Source organism: Colius striatus, chromosome 11, assembly GCF_028858725.1.
Source record: "Colius striatus isolate bColStr4 chromosome 11, bColStr4.1.hap1, whole genome shotgun sequence".
Classification (NCBI taxonomy): Eukaryota; Metazoa; Chordata; class Aves; order Coliiformes; family Coliidae; genus Colius; species Colius striatus.
In genome coordinates this window covers 4,364,635-4,386,371 of record NC_084769.1, presented here as the reverse complement: position 1 = coordinate 4,386,371, position 21,737 = coordinate 4,364,635, and the positions used below count along the sequence as shown (strand labels likewise).

Sequence of the window (21,737 nt, the reverse complement as noted above, 5' to 3'; positions counted from 1 at the left end):
ACACAAATCGTGCTGAGAAAATACTAAACACGTAGAGGCATCCCTCCTCACAGAGCATGTGATGGGTTTTAACACGCTGAACTAATAATCTTGTCTGAAAAAAAGCGAGGAGGCTGAAGAAGACGAAGAATAAAACCCCCTCAAACACTCAGAATATTCTTTACTGCAAAAGAGCACTTCTGGATGCGTTGCTTTAAATCTCATTCGCTTTTTCTCTCAAAAAATGACTGTTTAACATAAGAAAAAAGGCTACTTGACACAAAGCTTTTGTTATCCAGTTGATCAGCAACGTGCTTTAGATACTTGTAAGGGGAAAAAAGCCCCACAACAGACATTGATTTTAGAAAATCAATAACCAACATTTAATAAAAAGAACAGAGGAAACACAAGAGAGGAGAGGGAAACATTACGTGTAATTTTAATGTCTACTAAATTACCCAGAGATGAGGGGAAGGGGAGGTCTCCTCTGTGAGGACCACCTTAAATAATGACAGACACAAGAGTAAAGGGTGGTGGTGGAGGGGGAAGAGACTTTAAAAAAAGATAACAAGGAACGGATCCTTGGGAAGCTGCTCTGAATATATTATTTTAGTTGGTTGGGTTTTTTTGTAATACTAAGCCAAGCAAATAGATCAAAGACAACACAAAGGGAAAAGCCAGTGTAACATAACGAACAGTTTCTGACTAAAATTCCTCTATCACTCCCCCATATGGCTCGACGCCTCCACCACAACAAGAAAAAGACACACACACACACACTCACACTCACAACCTGGGGGGGGGGGGGAAGGATCATTTGTTTCTAATCAACATTCTCTTGTCTTTGTGTTTTTTGTTGTTGTTGTTGTTGTCGCGCCCCCCCTTCCCCTTCACCCAGACCCCCCCCTCCCCTTTCCTCCACCTCTCTCCACTTAAATGAAGTAGCTGAGCTATAAGCGCATGGGTTCAGGTTCACACAAATATCTTCCTTCCTCCGGGTCCTCGAGAGGAAAGTTGTTGAAAGTGGGGCCGGGATGGCCGTGCGAGAGGCTGTGGGTGGGGAAAGGGTCGGGATGGTGGGGTGGGGGGGGGAGGGAAGAGACGAGCAGCTGGAGTAGAAAGGAAGAAACTAAGGGAAGGACGGGGAGAGAGGGAGAAAGAGAGACCCACACCAGCGAGAGCTGCCAAATGTGAAATCAGCCCAGAACACCGCGTCCCACTGAGCCCCGGCCCTCCGCGGCCGGCGGAGACCGGGGGAGAGGGCAACTACGGACAATTGGGCACCGAACTCATTAGTATTATTAATTATTAGGGAGGAGGAAGTTTCATTTTCGAGTCCCTAACAATAAAAGAGAAAAAAGAGAGAGAGTCGCTAACTCGGTGCCAGCCTGCCTCGGGGTTCTCACGCTGCCGGGTTTTTTTCCCAGGGCCGGCGGTGGGGCCGGTTGCCCTCCCGCTGCCCGCCCCGCGCCGCTCCGCGCCGCTCCGCGCCTCCCACCGCCCTGCTCCGCGTCTCCTCTCCTCCTCTCCTCTCCCCGACCCTGACAGCTCCTAAACGACCCGGGAAGCGGCGGGCGAACCGGGCCGCCGCCGCCCCGCCGCTCCGACCGCGCTCCGCCGCCGCGGGGCAGCGGCCCGTCCGCTCCGCGCCCGCGCAACAAACTTTGGGAGGCGGCGGCGCGCTGTTTACTCCCCCCCCTCGAACCTCGTTCACTTATCCCCTCCTCACTCCCCCCGCCATCCACATACACCCCTCCTCCTTCTGGACACCCCGCGGCCGCGCAGCCCCCTCGGGACGGCCCCGCGGCCGCGCAAGGCGGCGAGACCCGGGCGGGCGCCGCCGCCGCCGCAGCCGCTGCTGCTGCTGCCGCCCGGGCGGGCGCCGTCCCCGTCGTCGTCCCGTCCGTCCCCCCCCTCCCTTCTCTCCCCGCTCCCCGTCCTGCGGCCGGCTTCCCCCCCCCACCCCTCCTCCTCCTCCTCTCCGCCGCGGAGCCGGCCGGAAAAAGTTTGCTGGGGGGGTGAGGGAGGGGGGGGAAGTGGGCTTACCGTTTTTCCTCCGGGGGTTGGCTTGTTTTCGCCTCTTACACCTGGGGCCATCCGCCATGATCTGCTGCTTCATTGATAAGAGTGGATCAGATGGCAGTTCGCATGGGCTCGACTCCCTGATTCAGCAGCACGCAGGCTCTATGTAACAACCAAACACAGCAACAATGTGGGCATTGGTATATCCCATTTAAATGCAGGGCGCCAACGGGGACCCGAATTTGCACCCGAAAAAGAACCCATCCACGCACACGGCGGGGTTTGCCGTGCCGGGGGAGGTGGGACGCAGACGGAGCGGGCTCCCCCCTCTCTCCCCAGCCGGGCAGATCTCGGCGTTAGTATTTATTTATTTAATTATTGTTGGTCTCTGTGCGTGTGTGTGTGTGTGTGTGAGAGAGAGAGTGTGTGTCTGCCTGAGCGTGTGTCTGTGTCTCTCTCCCTGTGTGTGTGTGTGTGTGTTGCACCAGCAAAGCAGATCAGAGAGAGAGACAAGAATTACATCTCAAATGAGTCATAACTCATGACCGTATGAGGGAATGCACAGCTTTTACAGTAGGCTGTTTGACTCAATGCTAGGCGGACCATTTCCTCCGAAAAGTACTTTAATTTGACATTACAACTCCTTTGCACATGAAACGCGAGCCTTCCCTTCTTCTTCTCCTTGCTTTTATTTATCTTTTTTCTCTCTGTTGTTTTTTTGTTCCCCTCCACCAAAGTGCGCTCCAGCGAAGTGATAAGAGGACAGGGAAACGTGGCTCTCCCTTGTCCCTTTGGGGTAAAGCCCAGCACGGAGACCTCCCCCTCCCCCTAACAACCAGGAGTGTAATTATAAACCTCTGTCACCTTTTTAGTCAGTTTGACAATATTCAGGGTTTCCCCTGCGCCTTACTTAAACAAAGCTCCTGAGTCTCTCTCTTTTTATTTTTTCTTCCTTCCCAGAAAAGAAACAGAAATCAAAACTACCGCTGTCAGTTTTCAGCCTTTAGGTTGGGTTTTAGTGTTGGGTTTTGGTTGTTTGGGTTTTTGGGTTGGTTTTTTTTTTTTTGGTTTTGGTTTATTGTTTTGTTTTGTTAACTTATAAACTTTTAGAAGGGCAGTGGGTGCCCGGGCTGGGCAGGAGGCTCCAGCTGTCAAAGGGAGAGGGCAGAAGCGCTGGGCTTTGCTGCAAAGGCGCTCCTGAAACTCAGTCCCAATCTCCAAGAAGATGCTGTAGCTTTAAAGATGCTTTGACTTGAGGATTAGTTTAAACAGGGGGCTATAAAAGATGTAACAGATGCAAACTGTAAAACAAGGGCAATTAACCCTTGCTCTCCTGAACAGGAGCCCCTCTCGCCTTCGCATCTATTGTCTTCTCCTGCACTGGGAGTTTTACACAAAACCTTAAAAATTATTACCCACCTCAACAATTTTACTAATTACATTTTTTCTTCAGTCAAATGAGCCTTTAAATTTTTTCCCCTCCGTTTTTCTTTCCCTCTTCCTCCTGTCTTTTTGCTTTGCTGGAGCTTCACACCAGAACTGAACAGTGAAGTGTATTGCTGCTAGGTCTTTTTATTCTGCCTGAACTCTCTTCTCAGACGTTTGCGGTTATAAAACCTGCTTGACTAAAATAAAAATGTAATCTCCGAGCAGGTAAGAGGATGGGAATATTGAGAGAGTGGGCTTAATGTGTTTGCTCACACTTTCCTGCCTGGGATTCTGCCTGGACAGTGATGTGGATGTATGTGGCCGAGGAAGGAAGAGGCTGAGAAATGTGCTAGAAACTTTAGTATTTGCCAGTTCTTCCCGAGCCTGGAATGGGCAACGGTGGCATCACGGCAGTAGATCTACCAGGAGATGCAGCGGGGAGGGGAGGATAGGGACGGAGGCAAGCCCGGACCCTCAGCCTGCCTCGGCAATTGGCGTTTTAATGCAAAACCACCAATGGTGAATTGTTTTAAATGCGTTTCACTGCTCTTCCCTGCTCTTCAGCCTCCCCCCAAAAGTTGTCAATAATTTTAAACATGCAGCTCTCGATAATACTTTTCTTCCCAGAGGACAGGCTAGCTTGTTTTAAAAAAATACATGTATATATACATTTGCTTTTTTGATAAACGACTTTTAAGTTCCAGTCAGTACTTTCACTTCTTGCTTTAGGATCCCAGAAGCTAAGGTGTTACTTCACCCAGCTTCGCCAAAAAAAAAAAAAAAAAAGAAAGAAATGAAACTAAATAAGCAGACAAAACAGCAAACTTTCTGTTTGGGGAGAGAGGGGGAAAAAAAACCCAACAAACCAAAAACAACCAGAAAGCCATCCTTTGCCGGGGAGCCCTGCCCGGGGCTGGGGCTGCAGCCGAGCCCGGCCGGGCTGGCTCCGCGGGCTCAGGGCATGCAGAGCATTAACAGGTACCTGCAAACTTTCCCAGCTAAGATGTGAAACCTGAAATAAAAAGAGCAAGAAGTAGCTGGGGGTGGGATGTGGGGGGTGATGCTATTTTTAATTTAATTTCTTTTTCTTTCCTTTTCAGGAGGGCTAAGTCCTTTCCTTGCACTAAAACTTTTGCTGCTGCCTTGTAAAAAGGTACATCCAATACCTGGGCTGACAGGTAAAGGAAGCAAGGGGAGGTGGGGGCTGTGGGGGTGGTACATCCCCGTGCACCCCGAAACTGTTCGTCCCTTCACGGAGCGGTACCGAAGTGACTTCGGATTTCGAGTGAAAAAAAAAAGAAGAAGAAAAAAAAGAGACATATTTCTCCCCAAGTAGAAAGAAGCCAGAAAGAAGCCAAGAGGCTTAAAAAATTTAAAATACTGTTTAAATTAAATAAGCCCGATAGTGCTTGAGGTGATGTGGGAAAGGGGGGGAAAAAAGGGTGTAAAAAAAGAAGGGGAAAAAAAAGAGAGAAAATGGAATTAAATCCCAAACCTACCTGCGAAGTCTTGTCTGTAGTTTTGGCCAGAAACGATGAGAAGAAAAAGCATGAAGAAGCCGCGAAGTGGAGAAGAAAAGGTGAAGGGAGATGCAGCTCCTGGAGAAATTGTAAAAAAGCCTTGCAAAGAGTTGTCGGAAGGACCGTTATTCCTGCTGGGCAGGTTAGGACTGATCTCTTTCTGCCACTCCAGGAAACACAAACCTGGGGACGGACTGACGTGTTACGCCTCTTCTAATGACATTTTTTTCTTTTTCTTTTCTGTAGGAGCGAGAGGAGAGACCCTGAAACACACGCCACCTATCTTTGTGGGAAGGGATAATTGAAGAGCACCAAACGTGAGCATCATGTGGAAACGTGATCGCCAAGTTTCTCTCTGGGAAAGGATCTGGGATAGATTATACCTTGAAGTCTCCGCGAACGCTTTAGCGGCACAAATGCAATTCCACCTCCTCCCGCCCGCCCCCCGCCCGGCGCCCGCCCCCCGCCCCGCCGCTCCGCGCCTCTCCGCGCCGCTCCGCGCCCCGCCGCCTTCATTCACCCCGCCGCCGCCGCGCCCCGCGGAAACTCACCGCGCCTCGACACCGCATCCCACAATTTCCCCGGGGGCTGCAACCTCTGCACCCCCACTCTCTCCAGCACCGCTCCCCCCTCTCCGCATCCTCAACCCCCCGGGCGCATCCCTGCTACTCGCCCCCTGCCCCCCCCCCCAGATCATCCTCTCTCCTCTGCCTGCATCTTCCCCCCCCCATACCCCCCCCCGGGCTGCATGTCTTACCCCGTTCCCCGGCTGCATCCCCCTGCCCTCCCCCAGGCGGGATCCCCCGCCCCCAGGCGAGGTCTGTGCCGGACTCCCCCCCCACTCAGCAGGATCCCACCGGATCCCCTGCCCCCAGGCTGGATGCCTGCCCCTCCCCCCCTCCCTCCCGGAGGGATTCCCTCCCCCCCCCCCCCCACCGCCTCGCCCTCCCGCGGAGCCTTTCGGGGGCCGCATCCTGCACCCTCTCCCCGCACCGTCCGGCTGCCCAGCCCCTCTCGAAGCTCTCGCTTCTTGCGGAGGGGAAAACTTACCCTAACATAATGCCTAGAAACTAAACTCTGTTCGGGCACTGCAAATAAGCTCCTGGCTGACTCCTGCTCGTTTTGGTGCTGTTTTATTTTTATCCTTAACGCTTTTCTTTTGGGGCTTTTTTTCCCCCCCCTCCTCCCTTTCATTTCAGCACTCATCCAGGTTATTTGAATAGTCAGCTAAATCTGATGAAAAAAAAACCAAACCCAAAACAACCAACTCCAAACAACCGTGCTGAGTCTCAGAGTCTATCTGTTTTGTTCAGAGATATGGATCAGGGGTGAGATGGGCTCTTCCTGGCTCTGCTCGCACTAGGAAGTAGCGGGATGGGCAGAGAGACAGGGCGGATGAGTAACGCGTGGGGCTGAACTTCAGGGAGGTTACAAGTTGGGCTTTTTTTTTTTCTCCACCTTTTTTTCATGTATTAAAATTAAAATAAAATTACATATAGAAAAAAAAAAAGAAGGGGGAAAAAAAAAAAGAAAAGAAGCCCAGACTCCACCTTTGCACTGAAGGGATTGGTTATGCAAATATGGAAGGGGTTTCCTGGCAAATACAGCTTTCTACTGTATGGTTAATTAAATCATCACTCAAAAGCCTTCCAATGTGACGCTTCTGTCGTAATCCAATCAGGTTACGTAGGTCCTAAACAAGAAAGATATTTTCCACATCTGGAAGTCAGCAATTTAGCAAGTACTGCACATTATTAACCAATTCAGAGCCCGCTTCCCAGGGGGATTTTTTTTTATCTCTCTCTTTTTTTTTCCTTTTCTTTTTTTTTCTTTTAAAAGTTTTATAAATGTTCTCAACCAACGCTCTGCTGTTTTGTTAACCAAAAAGCCAGTTCACACTGCACGTAACGGAGAACTAATAGCGAAGTAAGTGCAGGCAGCCCGAGCTGGGGATGCTGAGCGAATGCGTTTATCTGCGAAGGGGGCTGGAGGGGCTGAGCCTCCGACCGCTCATGCCCGACTCCCAGCACGACCCGCAGCGGTCTCTTCCTCTGAATAGGGCTCGAAATAATCGCGAAGCAGAGATAAAACTTCGCTTCTCGTCTACTCGTAGGGTCCTTCCCAAGGCAGAGGTGCAGCTGCCCAAAGGGCTGCGTGAAAGAGTCGCCAAACCGTTTCCCTCCTCTGACAGGAGTTAAAGCTGTTACAGCACTTTCCCCCCCCACACCCTCCCCTCTTCTTTTTTTTCCTGAAGAAAAGCGAAACAAATGGTACACTGAGCCGACACTATACTTTTCCTTACATTAAGCTAAGATAAACTGCTCTTGAACTGTGCGCTGAATGTCTGCCTGGAGCAAGATCTGGAATGGGAGTCATAGGCACCAGCGAGTGCTTTCCAAAACGCTCCGGATCAGGGAACACCTTTCTGACGATTAAGAGAGGAAGGGACCCCCCCTCACTCCCCCCTCAATGTGTCCTTGCAGCTCATCAGGGCCACCGAGGTGGGTTTTTTTTCGCTGTCAGTGGGATCTGTCCTGCCAGTCACGGGGGAGCGGGTGAGGGGGGAATGACGGGGGCTGTGTGCTCTCCGGGCACCCGCACGGGGAGGGGGGGGACACGGACCCCCAAACCTATGGGGAATTGCCGGAGAAATAGTCACTAAATCCGCTCCCCACCCCCTGCCCCTGGTGTCCTTCTCGTTAAGCCCGAGCTGCAGGTCCGGGTGCGGGAGGGGTTTTGGGGGACGGGGGGCAGCCTGTCTGCGCGCTATCTGCGCAGGGTGGCCACGGGGCCCCTCCGGGAGGAGCGTGCTCCAGGACTGACAGCCACCGAGCGGCTTACAGCAAATCTGCCTGCGGACCTGGCTGGCTGCTGCCGCTGAAATCCCCAATTATGCAAAGGTGGGGACAAGAGACTCTTCATATTTTTAATTTACCTTTTTTTATTCCCCTCCCCCTCGATACGAGTTAACTCGGCTTTGCTAAAAGTTTTGTTGCCGCTCTTCCCTAAATGCCAACGTTATTTTCTTGCAGGATGCATGACTCGTGCGTGCCCAAATGTACCTGTAGATACAGGGACGTATCACACAGGCACAAAAGTGATGGTATCTTAATGAAATATACAGCACGGTGCAAATATCCTGAAAGCAGATTCAAGCAGTATTAATTTGAATTAGATCCTCTCAGATCCAGAAGACGCTGCCTATAAATCAAGGGCAGCCTGGCAATTCCTTAAAGAGCTAAACTGAATTTAGATGCATATGATAAAAAGAAAAGGAAAGAAAAATAAAGAAAAAAATGAATGCTAATGACCGACTAGCTCGATTTCCAGTCACACGCGTTTTACATGAGGAAAGGGGGAAAAAAAGACCCCCAAACCCCAACAAGAACTCCTCAAAATAAATTAATCCCATTACAAACGCCTTACATATTGTTCATACATCTCCAGATTACAAAATGAGGGGATGAACCGGAGATTAAGGGAAGCTGCAGCCCAACCTGCAATAGGCAGGAGCGCCGTCGATCTTCTGACATTAACATAGATATCTCCAGCCACGCTAAAAAACAACAAACCCTCGGACCGTGTGATGATGCTCAAGGGCTTTAAGGAACATGTCGGTGTTGTCAGATAATCCCTATTCATAATTTGGCAGGCTGTTCTTTCAGCCCTCAATCTCAGGGTTTCTCCAGCTCTGAAGTGCCTCAGCAGGGTTTGCATCGGAGCGATAAACTGCTCTGATCTTTGCAGGAGTGACATAACACTCAACCTTATTAGATTTTATTTCAAGGAGGTATGTAGGGATGGTCTGGGTGTTGTTTTCTTTTTCTTTTTAATTTTTGGACACTGGGCATAAACGTTTAGCAATCAGCTAAGCCCTTCTGAGATGGAATTTAACCTTAATCCAGGCGATGATTTCCTGCCTGGCTCTGAACTAATAACGGGTGTGCAGCTTCTTTAGGAGATGGAAATAATGACAGCCTATAGATCCTGCCTTTATTGGGGTGGTGCTGGCAGCCCAGCTCCCAGCCCCTTCACAGCCAGCAGCAGTCCCATGCAGAGACTATGCCTTGCTCTATTTTAAACTTCTGCAAATAAGATTACCCCCCCCACTCCCCTCCCCCCGACCCCCCTGTCATTTTAAAAACAAACAGACCCAAAATATCCTCACAAACCCAGTCTCTCTCCTTGCAGAAGGCACCCAGCGCTGTGGCTCAGACACGGTTTTAAGGGCAGTCTTGTGGGTACAGGTTTTCTCTATATTCCTCAAGTTTTCTACGTGGAAATGCAGAGAGATGAGGTGGGGGCAGCAGGGTGATCCTGCAAACCTGCCTGAGACATGCCACAAGCTTTTCCTGCTGCTGCCTCCTTCTCCTCAACAGGTTTCTCTTTGTGGTGGAGATAACCCCCATGGAGGCAACCCCCTTGGAGATAACCCAGTGTCCCCCCTCCCATCCTGCATGAGGCTGTAGGGCCAGCCAAGACCAAACCCTACTGCTAGGAGCTCTTTACCATAAGAAAGGGATTGTGCAGGGAAAGACCCTGAGACCTTCCCTGGCACCTGGATGTGATGGGCAGGGGAGAGGACTAGCAAGCAAAGGGAGCTGTGGGGCACAGGCCTTGGAAGTCCTCAGCCTTCTGCTGAGACTTTCTGTTATGATGGTGACACGGGCTGGTGGGATGATTCACTGCCTTACTTATTTTGGTGTGTTTGCCTTTTTTTTTTTTCCCCCAGTGCAGGATGAGTAATGGGGAGTGCATTTTTTTTTTGCCCATATGGAAGGAGGAAATTTGGTGGGATAGCAGCAAAGGTGCTGTAGCTGATAGATTTCCTCTAGTACATGGTAGAGGCTGGTGAAGATAGAGGCTTAATGCTTCTAAAAACACTTTAGCTGTTCTGAGGCTTGTATTTCAGGTCCTTCACAGTCAGAACTCTCCAATACTTCCCCCAAAGCATGGAAGTCTTCCTGCATGAGGGATTAAACATCCCCATGTAGAAGACCCAGGCGAGATGTGCCCACTTGAAGCTGAGCTTGGGGAGAGCATCCCTCCCCACAGCTGGGCTCCACCGGGGGAGCCACTGGCTGCTGGAGTATCAGGGCTCCCCGTGGGTGCTGGCTGCTTCTCGTGCACAGCTCTCTGGGATGCAGAAGCTGCCCTTGCCTTGGGGACAAAAAGCAGGGAGGTTGCAAAATAAACAACCCCAAACCAACCACGACAAAGAAAAAAAGAAAGCCAGAGGAGCATTATTTTGTGTAGTCACCTGTGGTGGTAGAAGATAAGACGGACTGGAATGATTTTTCACAGAGCGCAAAGCCCCATGTGGCCCCAAGATGCTGCTGGATACTTTTTGCTCGATACAGGTGTCCCTATGAACTAAGATTTAGAGAGCTAAGCCTTATTTTTTTTTCCCACTTCCACATGGAGGAGAGGGCACAGAGGAGAGGAAGAAAGGGTCAGGGAATGACTCTCCCCCCCACCCGCTGATGAGGTATTTGGGAAGAAACCTTTTGAATCAACATTCCCAAAGTTTTCAAGTTCCTCTGCGGAAAACCCATGTAGGGATAGGATACGAGCCAAAAGCAAGGGAAAAGATTGTCTGGCTTTAATTTATCTATCCCTGGGCATTTCTAACCAGCAGATCTCTCAGTAATGTTTAATCTCGTGCAAGTCCCTGCACGTTAAAAGCGAATCTCCCTCATATGTTGTTGTTAATTCTGTCATTTATAAGGTCGCTTCTGATGGCCTAGAGCTGCTCAGCTCCCATTTGCAATGGATGTGCATCTGTCTGTGATGGCAGAACAGCATCCACCGGACCCAAACCCACTTCTTGTGCTGAGCAGAGAGGAGTGAGCAGCTCTAACATGTGGGAGAGGTGGTGGCAGGTTGGTGGGTGAGCATCCTGCTTCCACTATCCCACCCCAGGAGATGCAGATGTTTTTTTTCCTTCTCTTCTGGGACCGATGCTTAAGTTTGGACACATTTCTTAGCTCAGTTGGCAGTGATTAAAATTCACTGCTGACTTTTGTTTATAGTTGGTTGTTTACTTTGTTGAATTTTTAAAAACTTGTTAGAATGCAATTGAACACAGATTCAACAGTATTTAGGCTTGAAAAATAAAGATGCATTAGAAAGATGCCTATTATGCTTCAGAATTATTAATTGACATTTTTATGATGAATAATTAATCATTTGAATAATTTTCATATCTCTGATCTGAACACATATTTGCATATCTAATGTCTGATTTTAAATGTGGTTTCTTTAGTTGCATTCTCCCAGGACAAAGACACGAAGTAAGTAACATCCTCATGCTAAACTTTGGGTTTTTTTTTCTTTGCAGTTGGAAAAGTATCTTTCTTGAAATGTAAGTTTCTATCTAGTTGAGAAGCTGTTAATAATCTACACGTGACATATATGCATCTATAAGACCGTGAATCTTCTGGCTATGGGCACATTTGGGCCTCATTTTCCTGAACACAGAGGTGAGGTCTCTTGCAACGTTTACATGTTACTTAAAACAATGTGGGGTTAAGCTAGGGAGCCGTGAAGAAATCTCTCAGATACGGTGTTCCCTTCTTGTTTAGGCAACAGTGAGAAGGCTCAATGTTGTTCCCATTTGAAGTGTTTAAAATATTAAGAACTTTCTGTATACATTTTTCCTGCATCTTCCCAGTGCGACGACATCGGTATTCTCTTGTTGCATTTTAATATACCTAAATTATTGACCTCAAGGCTCCCCTCTCACTCCTTGCTGGTGGAGATAAGGGAACAGTATAAGCTGCAGATCAGTTATAAGTTGGTCAGCAAATAGGTGCAAGTGCTGGTGTGCATTGTGCAACCCCGCTCGGCGTTGGGTTGGTACGAGCGCTGTGCGGCTGCAGGGGGAACAGAAAGGAGGAAGGGGCAGATGGACAAAACCAGAACCTAAAAGGTATTAAAAAAAAGAAAGCAAGCAATTAAAGGACCAGCCTTTGCTCTGCTGCCTCCCACCACAGGTTAATTATTATAGCAGCACTGCCCAACTAGGACATGAGGAGCTGCCTTCACTTATGTCAGGTCTGAATTCCATTTCGTAAGAGGTGAAAGCTCCTAAGAGTTTTTATTTAGTGGCACATTTAAGTGCCCAAACATTCTGAATACAGGCTATTGCCTCCTTGTTGTCACGCTGAGGAACAGGGTGACAGATGCTCTAGAAATACCTTAAACTGATGCAGTACTATTTATGTTTAGCAGATTAAAGAACTGGAGGCTGGAATGCATGGTAGGGTTTAAAGTATGTGTGAAATGAAAAAGGAAAACTTTTAATCTCTGTCTGTTGTTTTGGGGTTTTTTTTCCACATCAGGTAGTAAAAAAATATGCCCAAAAGATACTTTTTGGGTTTTTTTTTCCCTTTTTAGGGTGGAAGTCTATTATATAGACTGTGGTAATCTAGTGGGCAATATCTGACAGACAGATACTGTATAAAGAAACTGTGAAACGTAGTTCTCAGAACAGGCTGAAGTTGTATTGAATAGGATGTTTAGCAGTTGCATATGCTCAGTGATAACAGATTTTTTTTCCCTTTCTGTTGTTTTTTTTTTTTTTCTCTTTTTCATAGAGAGGGGTTGAATTTGTAACAGCAAGAGTGGTAAACTTGAGCAACACTTGCAGCACAGAGCACCCAGTTTTGAGCCCGGTGCCCCAACCTGCCATCGCTTTGGCCAGCAGGCAACAGCAGCAAGCTCTCTGCAAAAGGACGAGGGGGGAATTGAGGGTTAAACCTCTCCTTTCTGGTTCCAAAAGCAGGAGAGAAAGCAAATATCCCAGAGATGCACCCATGCAAAGGGAGAGATCCCTTTTGGACTTGCTGTGGGCTGTAGGAACAGCGGCAGTGCCAGGGAGATGGTATCTGGCACTGAGAACCTCAGCCAAAGCCCCTCAAACGCTGTTGTGCTTTCCTGAGGCTGAAGGACAGCTTTGTGCTGGATTTATTTACACAGAAAATGGAGACCTTTTGTTGTGTTTTAACTGAATGGTGACTATAAATGATATAATTACAGAATAGCCCCTGTTCTACCTATTTGGGACTAGGTCCAATTTACTTTTCCCTGGCTTGCTTAAGTGTCTCACTATTTTTCCTTTTGACTACTGTTCAACTAATAGAGGTGAAATTGCTGTCAGAGAATCTGGGTGCAAATCTGACATTACAACAGCCATACAAAGGTTTTGGAGATGCCCAATAGCCCCAATTATTTCTTACCACCACCCTGGGGAAAATATTTTCTTCTCTTTGAGACTTCAGGAGATTATCTGCATATTTATAAATCTACAGAAACACAGGGGTTACAAAGATATCCAGAAAAGCCCAAATGGTTTGAAACAATTAGATCTGCAGCATAGTTTTCAAAGAAATTCCACATGTACAGAATTGCCCAATATCTGGGCAATTGCAGCCTTTCTGCAGGTGGCTACTGGCTGTATTAGACATCAGGAAACCCAGAGGCACAAGTCCCACTGCCTGTTACACACCTAAACTGCAGGTTTACCCACAAACTGGCAGACATCCCTTTTGTCAGGGGTGGCATTGGACTTGTCAGTTCTTCTGTTTGCCTCCCTCCAACTATCAGCATCATCTCCAGCTTGTCTGTGGATGGAGGCTTGGCCAGCTGGCCCCTTTCCAAGCCCAAATCTTAGATTCTGGGTTATTAGAGCTGTCAAAAACAAGAGAGAGCTGTTTTTTTGGTTGTTTTTTTTTTTTTTTTCCCTTGACATAGAAGTTTTCTCCAGGTTCTCACTCATTCCCCAATTTATGCTTTAAAAATGTTTCTTAGGAACATTTCCTGCCACCTCTCTGTGTCATTTGCTCTGTGATGTTCCAGGTCAGCATCACACTGAAGGTACCAGCATCTGAACAAGCGATTTCTCCATACAGATGGTGTTAGGTGCATGTACACTCTTACCAGTGCTGCTTACTATAGCGCTTAAAACCTTGCTCCAGGCAGCATCCAAACTATTTTAAATCCTTACCATCCTTTTTTTAACACACATCAGCTATCCTGCTTCAAATCTCTGACAAGGATGTGAAAACCGCAGTGTCAGAACAACTGCTGCTCTCTTATTGGATTCTGACAAAAAACCTTCAACCTGAAACTCTCTAAAAATGACTATTTTTATCTTTTTCCATTTTTTCTAAATTTCTGAAGTGACTGTATTGACTGTGTTCCCTTCCCTTGTTCTGACAGGTTGGAAATGGGTGCAAAAAAAATGCATGAGGAAGAAGTGTTACTGTTTGATGTTCACGCAGTGGGTCCACCTGCCAATGGATCTGTCACAAAGAGGTTATGAACGGGGGTAATTTCCACAAATTCTGGGCTAGGGGGGAGGCAAAATGCTCTCTGGAATAATTTTGGCTGCCTGGATTGGGTTGCTGTGAGTGTCGATGTCTTTGGCTCCTGGGAGTCAAGAATTGCAACTCTATGTTCCTGTCTCCTGTGCCATAATTTGACTGAGCCATGTCGCCACAAACAAAGCCATGTGCATAGATCCATCACACTGTGCATATGAGGAGAGTGATGTTCATCATTTGCCCTTTAAATTTTGCCTGTGGCATGGGCAGCAGATGCCACTGAAGCCAGCTGAGATGTAAAAAAGCCCACCATGCCCCCTAGAAGATGCCAAGATAAGAGGGGCAGGGAATGGGACATTACAAACTCTACCCTTGGCACTCGGGTGGCTGGTTCTGCATGGAGGGGTTGGACTTGGTGACACTCACCTTGATGGTCATCCTGCCTATCACTTGCCTTTGCAGGAATGTAAACATTGCTGCTCAAAGGATGAAAGCAAAACCAGTGAGATGACTCAGGGTTTGCTACACAGGTTGCTTCGATGGCTGTGAGAAAGAGTGGCCAAAGCCTCCCAGGTGGTGATAATAATTTTTGGGAGGGTGGGAGCTATCAGTGAGGAATCAGTCTGGAATTTGGGGAGTAGTATTTCAGAAGTAAGAATTAAGGTGTGAAAAGCCACACCTGATATTTATTGATGGGAAGTGTTTAAAGGTGGGAAGCAGTGGAGAAAGTGATGCTGGTCTGCATGTAAGGAAGGTAAGTTCTTTCTTGTGCTTCATGCTGAGCAGGGAGAAATACAGAGTAGAGACTGAAAACACTAAATATTTGTTCTCATTGTCAGGTGTTTCTATAAAATCATTTGTTACTGAATCACAGCTAAAGTTACTGAGCCTTTAAAGAAGCAGAGAGTGAGAAAAAAGCTAATTATATGTGTCATGCCATTTGCAGAGGTTTTTTAGGAGTTTTTCTTTTAATGGAGGTGTAATGCATTAAAAAGAATAAATCCCACAGTTTTGCTATTTACAAATCGTTTCTGCACTGAGGTAGTCCCCATCTTACACTCTCTGTCCACCCCAAAAATGCACCCGGTATATTGATATTCTACCAAAACGTTTCAAGAATCTCCATATTATTTTGTGTCCCTTATGTCAGTAAGCAAATAGATCAGAAGAAAATCATCACAAAGACATTGAAAAGTATTCAGAAAGATAGAGAGAATAACCCCCTAATGTTAGAAACTGTGCAACATAGATGATTGGCAGATGAAGAGAACAAGTGCCTTCTGCATCCCTGCCCACCAAGTGCTGAAGGTTTCAAATGGGAAGCCTGGCTGGAGATGTGATGTAATCAATTAGTTAAAATGATTTACTAGCTTAGAATAGAAAACCTTTCTGATGATTGATTATTTTTTTTTCCTCCCACTCACATTTTTCTCACAGCCACAACAGCTCTGCCCCTTTCTGGCTCCAGATTATTTAGCAGTTGACTTTCTCATTCTGAGCCTTGCATATCAATCCCCAGCACCAAAACATGCCACCAATATTTTCTCTGCTAAGTAATCTATCTAGGCAGCACCTAACCCTGCAACCCTCATCCGTGCTTCAGAGAGGAGCGAGTCATACTGAATCAGACCCATAACTTGCTTCTTGTTGAAGTTACCCTCCATTATAGAAGTGAAGAAGAAAAATGAGGAAATCAAGAGGCCACCTTCTCTCTTGTCCAATTTGGCTGCTGTCATGATACAGGAATGTTCTGATAGCTTGGTAATTAAAATGCTGTGTGCAAAAGGTAATAGAACAGCAAAGGAAAAAGGCTTCTCTCCAGTGTGGAACTACCATGCTTGCATCACATAGGCTACACATGCTTTGTAGAGGTCTTAGGCTTGCCTTGGAATAGCCCTGACATTCCAGGATGGGCCTCTTTCCTGAGCAGACACTGTCCGTTGAGCCAAATTGCGTGATTATTTTTTGATATGGATAGACGTGGACTGGGGACCAAATTAAGGACATTAAACTCAATTTCCTTAAGACATGAGCCAGATTTTAATATTGCAGCTGTCCAGGGGTGAAAGGGTAATGAGGACATGAGGAATTCCTGGACGGGAAAGGGACACTTGGCTCAACAAGTCTGTCCCCCTTCAAGTTTATTACAACACACCTCCCCATGTTGTCGAGATATCCTCCAGCCCTGTCTGCCTATATAAACATGCCTGGTTATCTCCTCTGCATTAATACTTTGGTTCACTCAGTGGTTTTATTTGACACAATGCCTACCATGCTGTGAATCGGATATCTCTACGTGAATTTACTGTTTATTCTTAGACTTTTCATTTTTAATTGGCTTAAGTTTTTTCTTTCATCCTTTAAACTGACCAGATACATCCACTGCTCCAGTTTTCATCCCAATTATGAAAACCTTAGTGTTTAGGTCTTTTTTTAGAAAGGATTAGGCTCAGACTTCATTTATGTCTTTAACCACCTGAAACAATGATTGCTTCATATCTTACTCTTATATGAGTCACTAAAGTTCTTCTCTGCAAAAGGTGATCAAAACTGGAATTATTGTAGAAAATCTCTCACCTTCCTTGTGTGATAACAGTTCTTTTGATTTGCAGGCTATCCTTTGCTGGAGTGTCCCTATCACACTTTATTTATACTGAATTGGCATTGATTCAAAATTGATGTTTCACAGATTCAGTACAATTTTTAAGGTGGAGCAGGACTTTTGGTAGTCAAGTATTAACTTCTAATGATCTCCTAAAATGAAGAAACAGCTTTGAAGGCTGGTGGGAGGAAAAAAGCTCCTGAGAAATAAGTAACCTGACAAAGATTTTTAACTACTAACTGGTCTTCATTTGTTAAAAACTATTGCCCTTTAAATGTTCTGCTCACAAAGTTGAGAGTGAATTAGCATACAGATGCTTCCCCAGGCTGCCACATTCTACAAAACCTGGGTTTTTCCCTTCCTCTGAGGTGACTCAAAGGGGAATGTCATTAGAGATCAGAACACAAACATGGGGAAAGAAACAAGTCACAAATAAACCTGCATGGTTTTGAAATATCAAAGACAAATAGGCTGGTGAAACAAGAATACCCTGGGTGAACTGTAAAGTGGGAAGAAGGCAAAGTAGATCTCTGTGATGAAAGATCTAGAAAAGTCTCTTAAATGTATTGTTTAAGTGCATTGATATCCTAGAAGGCAAATATGGTTACACTTTATTTCTGACATCTAGATATGCTTTTTTTGTTTAGGGAAACAACAGCTAATACAATCAATTAAGGTTTTATTTTTCTTTTAATTAAATATTTACCCTCTGAAAAAAAAAAGTAGTACTGCTAGCAGAGATTGTTTGGGGAAGAAGTTCTGCACACAGTCTGACCACAATGTCAGGCTATTCTTCTGTGAAGGTCCTTCTGTAAGAACAATAAAGAGAGTAATTGGTAAAAAAAAAAATGTATGGTAAGAAGCTGAAATTTTGATCTTTGTTCAGTTCCAATAAATGCTTGTGAGGCCAGATCTTTTTGGTTTTGTTGTTGAAAGATGGTGCATTAAAATTACTAAAAGTAGATGTGGCATTACACCAACAGAGTTATCTCTAGTTTTAGGACAACTTATTTCAAGCAACATGGATGTAAAGACTAAGAAAAGTAGTAGAGCTCTAGTGAGCAAAGCCCGTTCTTAATGAATGCTGTGTTTTACTTAAATGTTTGGTGACATTCTGTGTAGCTACCATTGGGGATGAAACCACTGCTAAAAAGCCTTTAGTTAAATAACCTCAGATGCTGGAGTGGATCCATTCAACCCTTAAAGCATTTTGTTTTTACTTTTATTTTATTTCTTAATCAGAATTTATTGGAGGATATATTCTTCTCTCTGATGAAGGGCCTAACCATTGCACGTCAGAGTGTTGTTCTGGCTTCCTTTGCCTCTGTGCCATGTTCCTTTCCTGGACCTGGTCCTTGTGGAACATAAATAATCCCACTCTAAAGGAAGTTGAGGATCCCAGCCATCATCACTTTCTCCAGGTTCTGAAGGTCCCTGCAAGTTCAGGAGACCCAGTCCCATTTTTAAGGAACACACTGAAAGTGAATGCAAATTGTGTTTCTGAGTGAGGAGCCACTCCTAAAAGGGATTTAGGAGCCATAAACAATTTGGTGCTACTGAAGAAGCATCAGGAGGGCTGTTGAGGTCCTCCAACACAAGCCTGAGTGTGGCAGCACAGAAACGAGCCCTGAGGGTTTTGTCTTGTTCCCTGATCTACTGGAGACAGACAAGATTCTGTTACCCTTGGGGCACAAAGAGATTGACAGTGCTTCAAAACGACAGTGGCTTTGTGTTCAAGGGAAAGTAGATTAGCTTTGTTATCTGACCATTAGAGTAAAAGTGTGAGGTAGTCATCCCTGGGATAAGAGATCCTCTCCAAACACATCCATTAAATGAAGATAGAAAAAAGGCTGCTTTTTCTTAATTTTAAAAGACTTTTTAATCTCCTCTAAACTTCCCATCTCCTAAGGATTTTAAAATTCAAAGCATTCTCTTGTCTGTTCCCTTTTCCTGGAATTCCACTTCTTCCCTGAACTCTTCCAATGTCTCCAGGCGGCACCTAGATCTTCTCTTTCCCCTTGCATAGCACCCTCCACCATTTCTTTCCACCCTCTGCCCACGTGGCACATGTTTTCACATTTTCCACTGCATCAGAAAAACCTGTTTACTGTGCTCTATCAGCTCTCTGCTCCAGCACAGCAGCACTATCTGAGCGGTGCTGATGCTGCATTTGCTGGTGGTCTGTATCTTGCATTTCTAACTAGTGTTAGACAGCCGTTGCTGGAGCCTCTGTAACTTTATATATGTGTGCATGTGTCCCGACAAGTTTTGATACATTACCTTTGATATTCTGATTTAATTCTTTTACATAGATTAGAGATGAGACAAGCTCCTAACCTGACCAAAGCACTATCCTGTATTGACTGCCAATCTCCAAGTCATTCAGTAAAAGCTGTTTTCAGACCGTTATCAGTTCATTAAAGTTTGTTATCATTTATGGAGTGACTCTGTACCTTGCTGGTAATCTCCAGTATAGGATCTTATCAAAGGCTCTTTTGAAAGTCTAGGCATATTGTATACCATCCATAATATTTTTCTTCTCTACCTTGACAGGCATACCTTTGAAGAATTCCTACAAATTATTTGAGCAAGGGTTCCTGCTCATAAATCCACATTGGTTGACTCTACTCAAATTAGGATTTTCAGTGTGTTTCTTCACTAAATCCTGCAAAATCCATTCCCATTCTATTTTTCATAGCTATGAATTGTGTTATGGTAATTTGTTTATCTTATGATTAAAAAGAAGATTTTATATGTATGTATTCCTCTGCATATGCATATGTACACAAAAGTGCATATATGTAATGGAGATTATATTGAAGTATGTTGGGCTTTAAAGTTGAATATGTTAAAATAGTTAATGCAATATAAAATGCAAAGGATACAGTTAGGGACAGATCTTTGGCTGGAGTAAATGAATTTGACTTTGAATACATTTTGCTAACTTAAATGGTGTTAACTTGATTTATGTGAGCTGAGGAGTTAACCCTTCTGCACTGCACTTTCTTTATTTCAGTGCAAAGAGATCAAAATGACTGTTTGTATGCTGCTTAAAACTTCTGATTCATCGCAGATCTCTATCCACATTTCTTATGGATTTCTTTGGCTCAAGAAATGTATTTTTATTTGCTGCTGCAAAACTGATTCTTAATGTTTCATGGAATTCTATGTTTTGTACAATATTTATTCTCAGGTCAGTAATTTCTTATGCTTTATTTCTCCACTATTTGGCTATTTTAGGATGTTTACCATCCATCCCAGCTTTCTGTTCCCATCTGTAGATCTTTCTATTACAATGATGAACCTGGCAATTTCTGGTAAATACAGTAAGTGGTAGATGAATATTAGATTCATGCTTAGTTTGACTGTAATATTGGAAAGCTAACATTTTACACAGGAACTGAAACCAAATGAAAAAAACAAGACCTAAACAAACAGAATTTTTATAATCTAGCTCATACTGGGCCTGTTTAACAGGTGTTGTAATTTGAGTGCCATGGTCCTCCATAAACAGGACTCTGCCTCCTGTAGAGTCCAGGTCTCGCAAGTCTGATAGGAAAGCTTTTGACCAACCTTTTCTCACCTGTGGTAGAAATATGAGGTGGCAATCAGATCTAAGAATTAAACTTTCTGTACAAGTCAAGGAAAAAAAATAGGCAAACTAACACTTATTTAAGCTGAGGAGCTTTTTTGGGTACACCACAGACTCTGAATGAATTACCCAGCAGCTTGGGACCATGCCAAACCTCGTGGAAGTTCCTAATCCCCGCTTCAGTATGATTAGACACCTTTCTTTCAGTGGCAGAGGGGAAGTCTACAGTGTTGGACAAAGCACAGCATCAGCCACTGGTGTTTATTTCCATGTAAGCTGGTGATGAAAGTGTGTGTCCAACCCGTGGGAAGACCCAGACAATTTGAACATCGGTCTGAAGGAGATATAAAACATGAAGACCTCAGCTTCAGCAAGCTTTGGTGGTTGCCAATTCCTCTTGCTGGATCTGTTCTATCTTGGGGCAGAACTTGATTTCAAGTACCTACTCCCAGGTGTATTGATTGTTACAATGATTAAATATATAATATATGGAACTAGAGATCAGTCTTCTGGTCATGGGGCTGCACGAGGTCAACTCCATTTATAAACTGTTAAGCCGTTGGTTTGGTATGCCAAGAACAAAAATATCTAAATGAGAAACTATATTTGTAGGTCCTGAAAGATGAGGTCCCACCTTTAAAGTCGAGTCAGAAGAATTTTCAAATTAGAATAGCTGCAAAACAACCCACACTAAAGCATATTTGATTTCCCTTGGTTCACTGCTATCTGATTGCCACTGTTGTGTGCTATTGGCGTATTTCCCCCTATCGTTGGCTGAGCCAATTCTTTAGTTATTAGTAAGACTTTATCTTTGAATGAATTAATAAGAGCATATTTGAGTTTTCTTAACTGTTCTTTTGACCTGAGACTGTTTAGTTTGTTAGTCTCCGAAGCTTTTCTTGATAGTTAATTGATTTATCCTTTGAATCTATGAGAATCTTTATGATAGTGAGGTTTGAACTCCCTATCACTAAAAGTTATATTGGAATTAAATGTAATTAAAATTAGAATTTAATTAAAATTAATTTTAGAACAGTACACATGTCTATCTCCAAGTTTGGGGTTCAGCATAGCTACTGGATGCTCAGTGGACTAATAGCATTGCCATTACAAACAAACTTTGTTAGCTTCCACATAGTTATCATACCAATCAATACCTGAATAATTAAATTCCTCCATTATCAAATTCTAGTCTTCTTTATCAGCTTTCCTTCCACCAGTAATTTTGTTGTCTTAATCTGGTTTCTTCTCTGAAAGTCTATAGCAAC

General features: G+C 45.0%; 1 protein-coding gene and 1 long non-coding RNA gene across 4 annotated transcripts in view; one reads left to right on the top strand and one right to left on the bottom strand.

Moving 5' to 3' along the window:
* The window catches only part of ZEB2 (zinc finger E-box binding homeobox 2), a 115,370-nt gene extending 110,001 nt beyond the window's left edge, over window positions 1-5,369 (bottom strand). Inside the window, exons 1-3 of one of the 3 annotated variants that reach the window (XM_062005224.1) lie at window positions 5,133-5,369; window positions 4,929-5,027; window positions 2,026-2,163 (exon numbers count right to left, since the gene is read on the bottom strand). In XM_062005224.1, the coding sequence (XP_061861208.1) occupies window positions 2,026-2,098 (73 nt within the window). In that variant the 5' untranslated portion in view covers window positions 2,099-2,163; window positions 4,929-5,027; window positions 5,133-5,369. The other 2 variants (XM_062005223.1, XM_062005225.1) reach the window with 2 other exon arrangements.
* A 1,842-nt stretch (window positions 5,370-7,211) lies between these two features.
* LOC133626383 (uncharacterized) lies at window positions 7,212-19,947 on the top strand. The gene is made up of 4 exons (XR_009819474.1): window positions 7,212-7,450; window positions 11,290-11,431; window positions 14,172-14,267; window positions 19,894-19,947. It is a non-coding gene; the product is annotated as an uncharacterized LOC133626383 (long non-coding RNA).
* The last annotated feature ends 1,790 nt before the right edge of the window (window positions 19,948-21,737 follow it).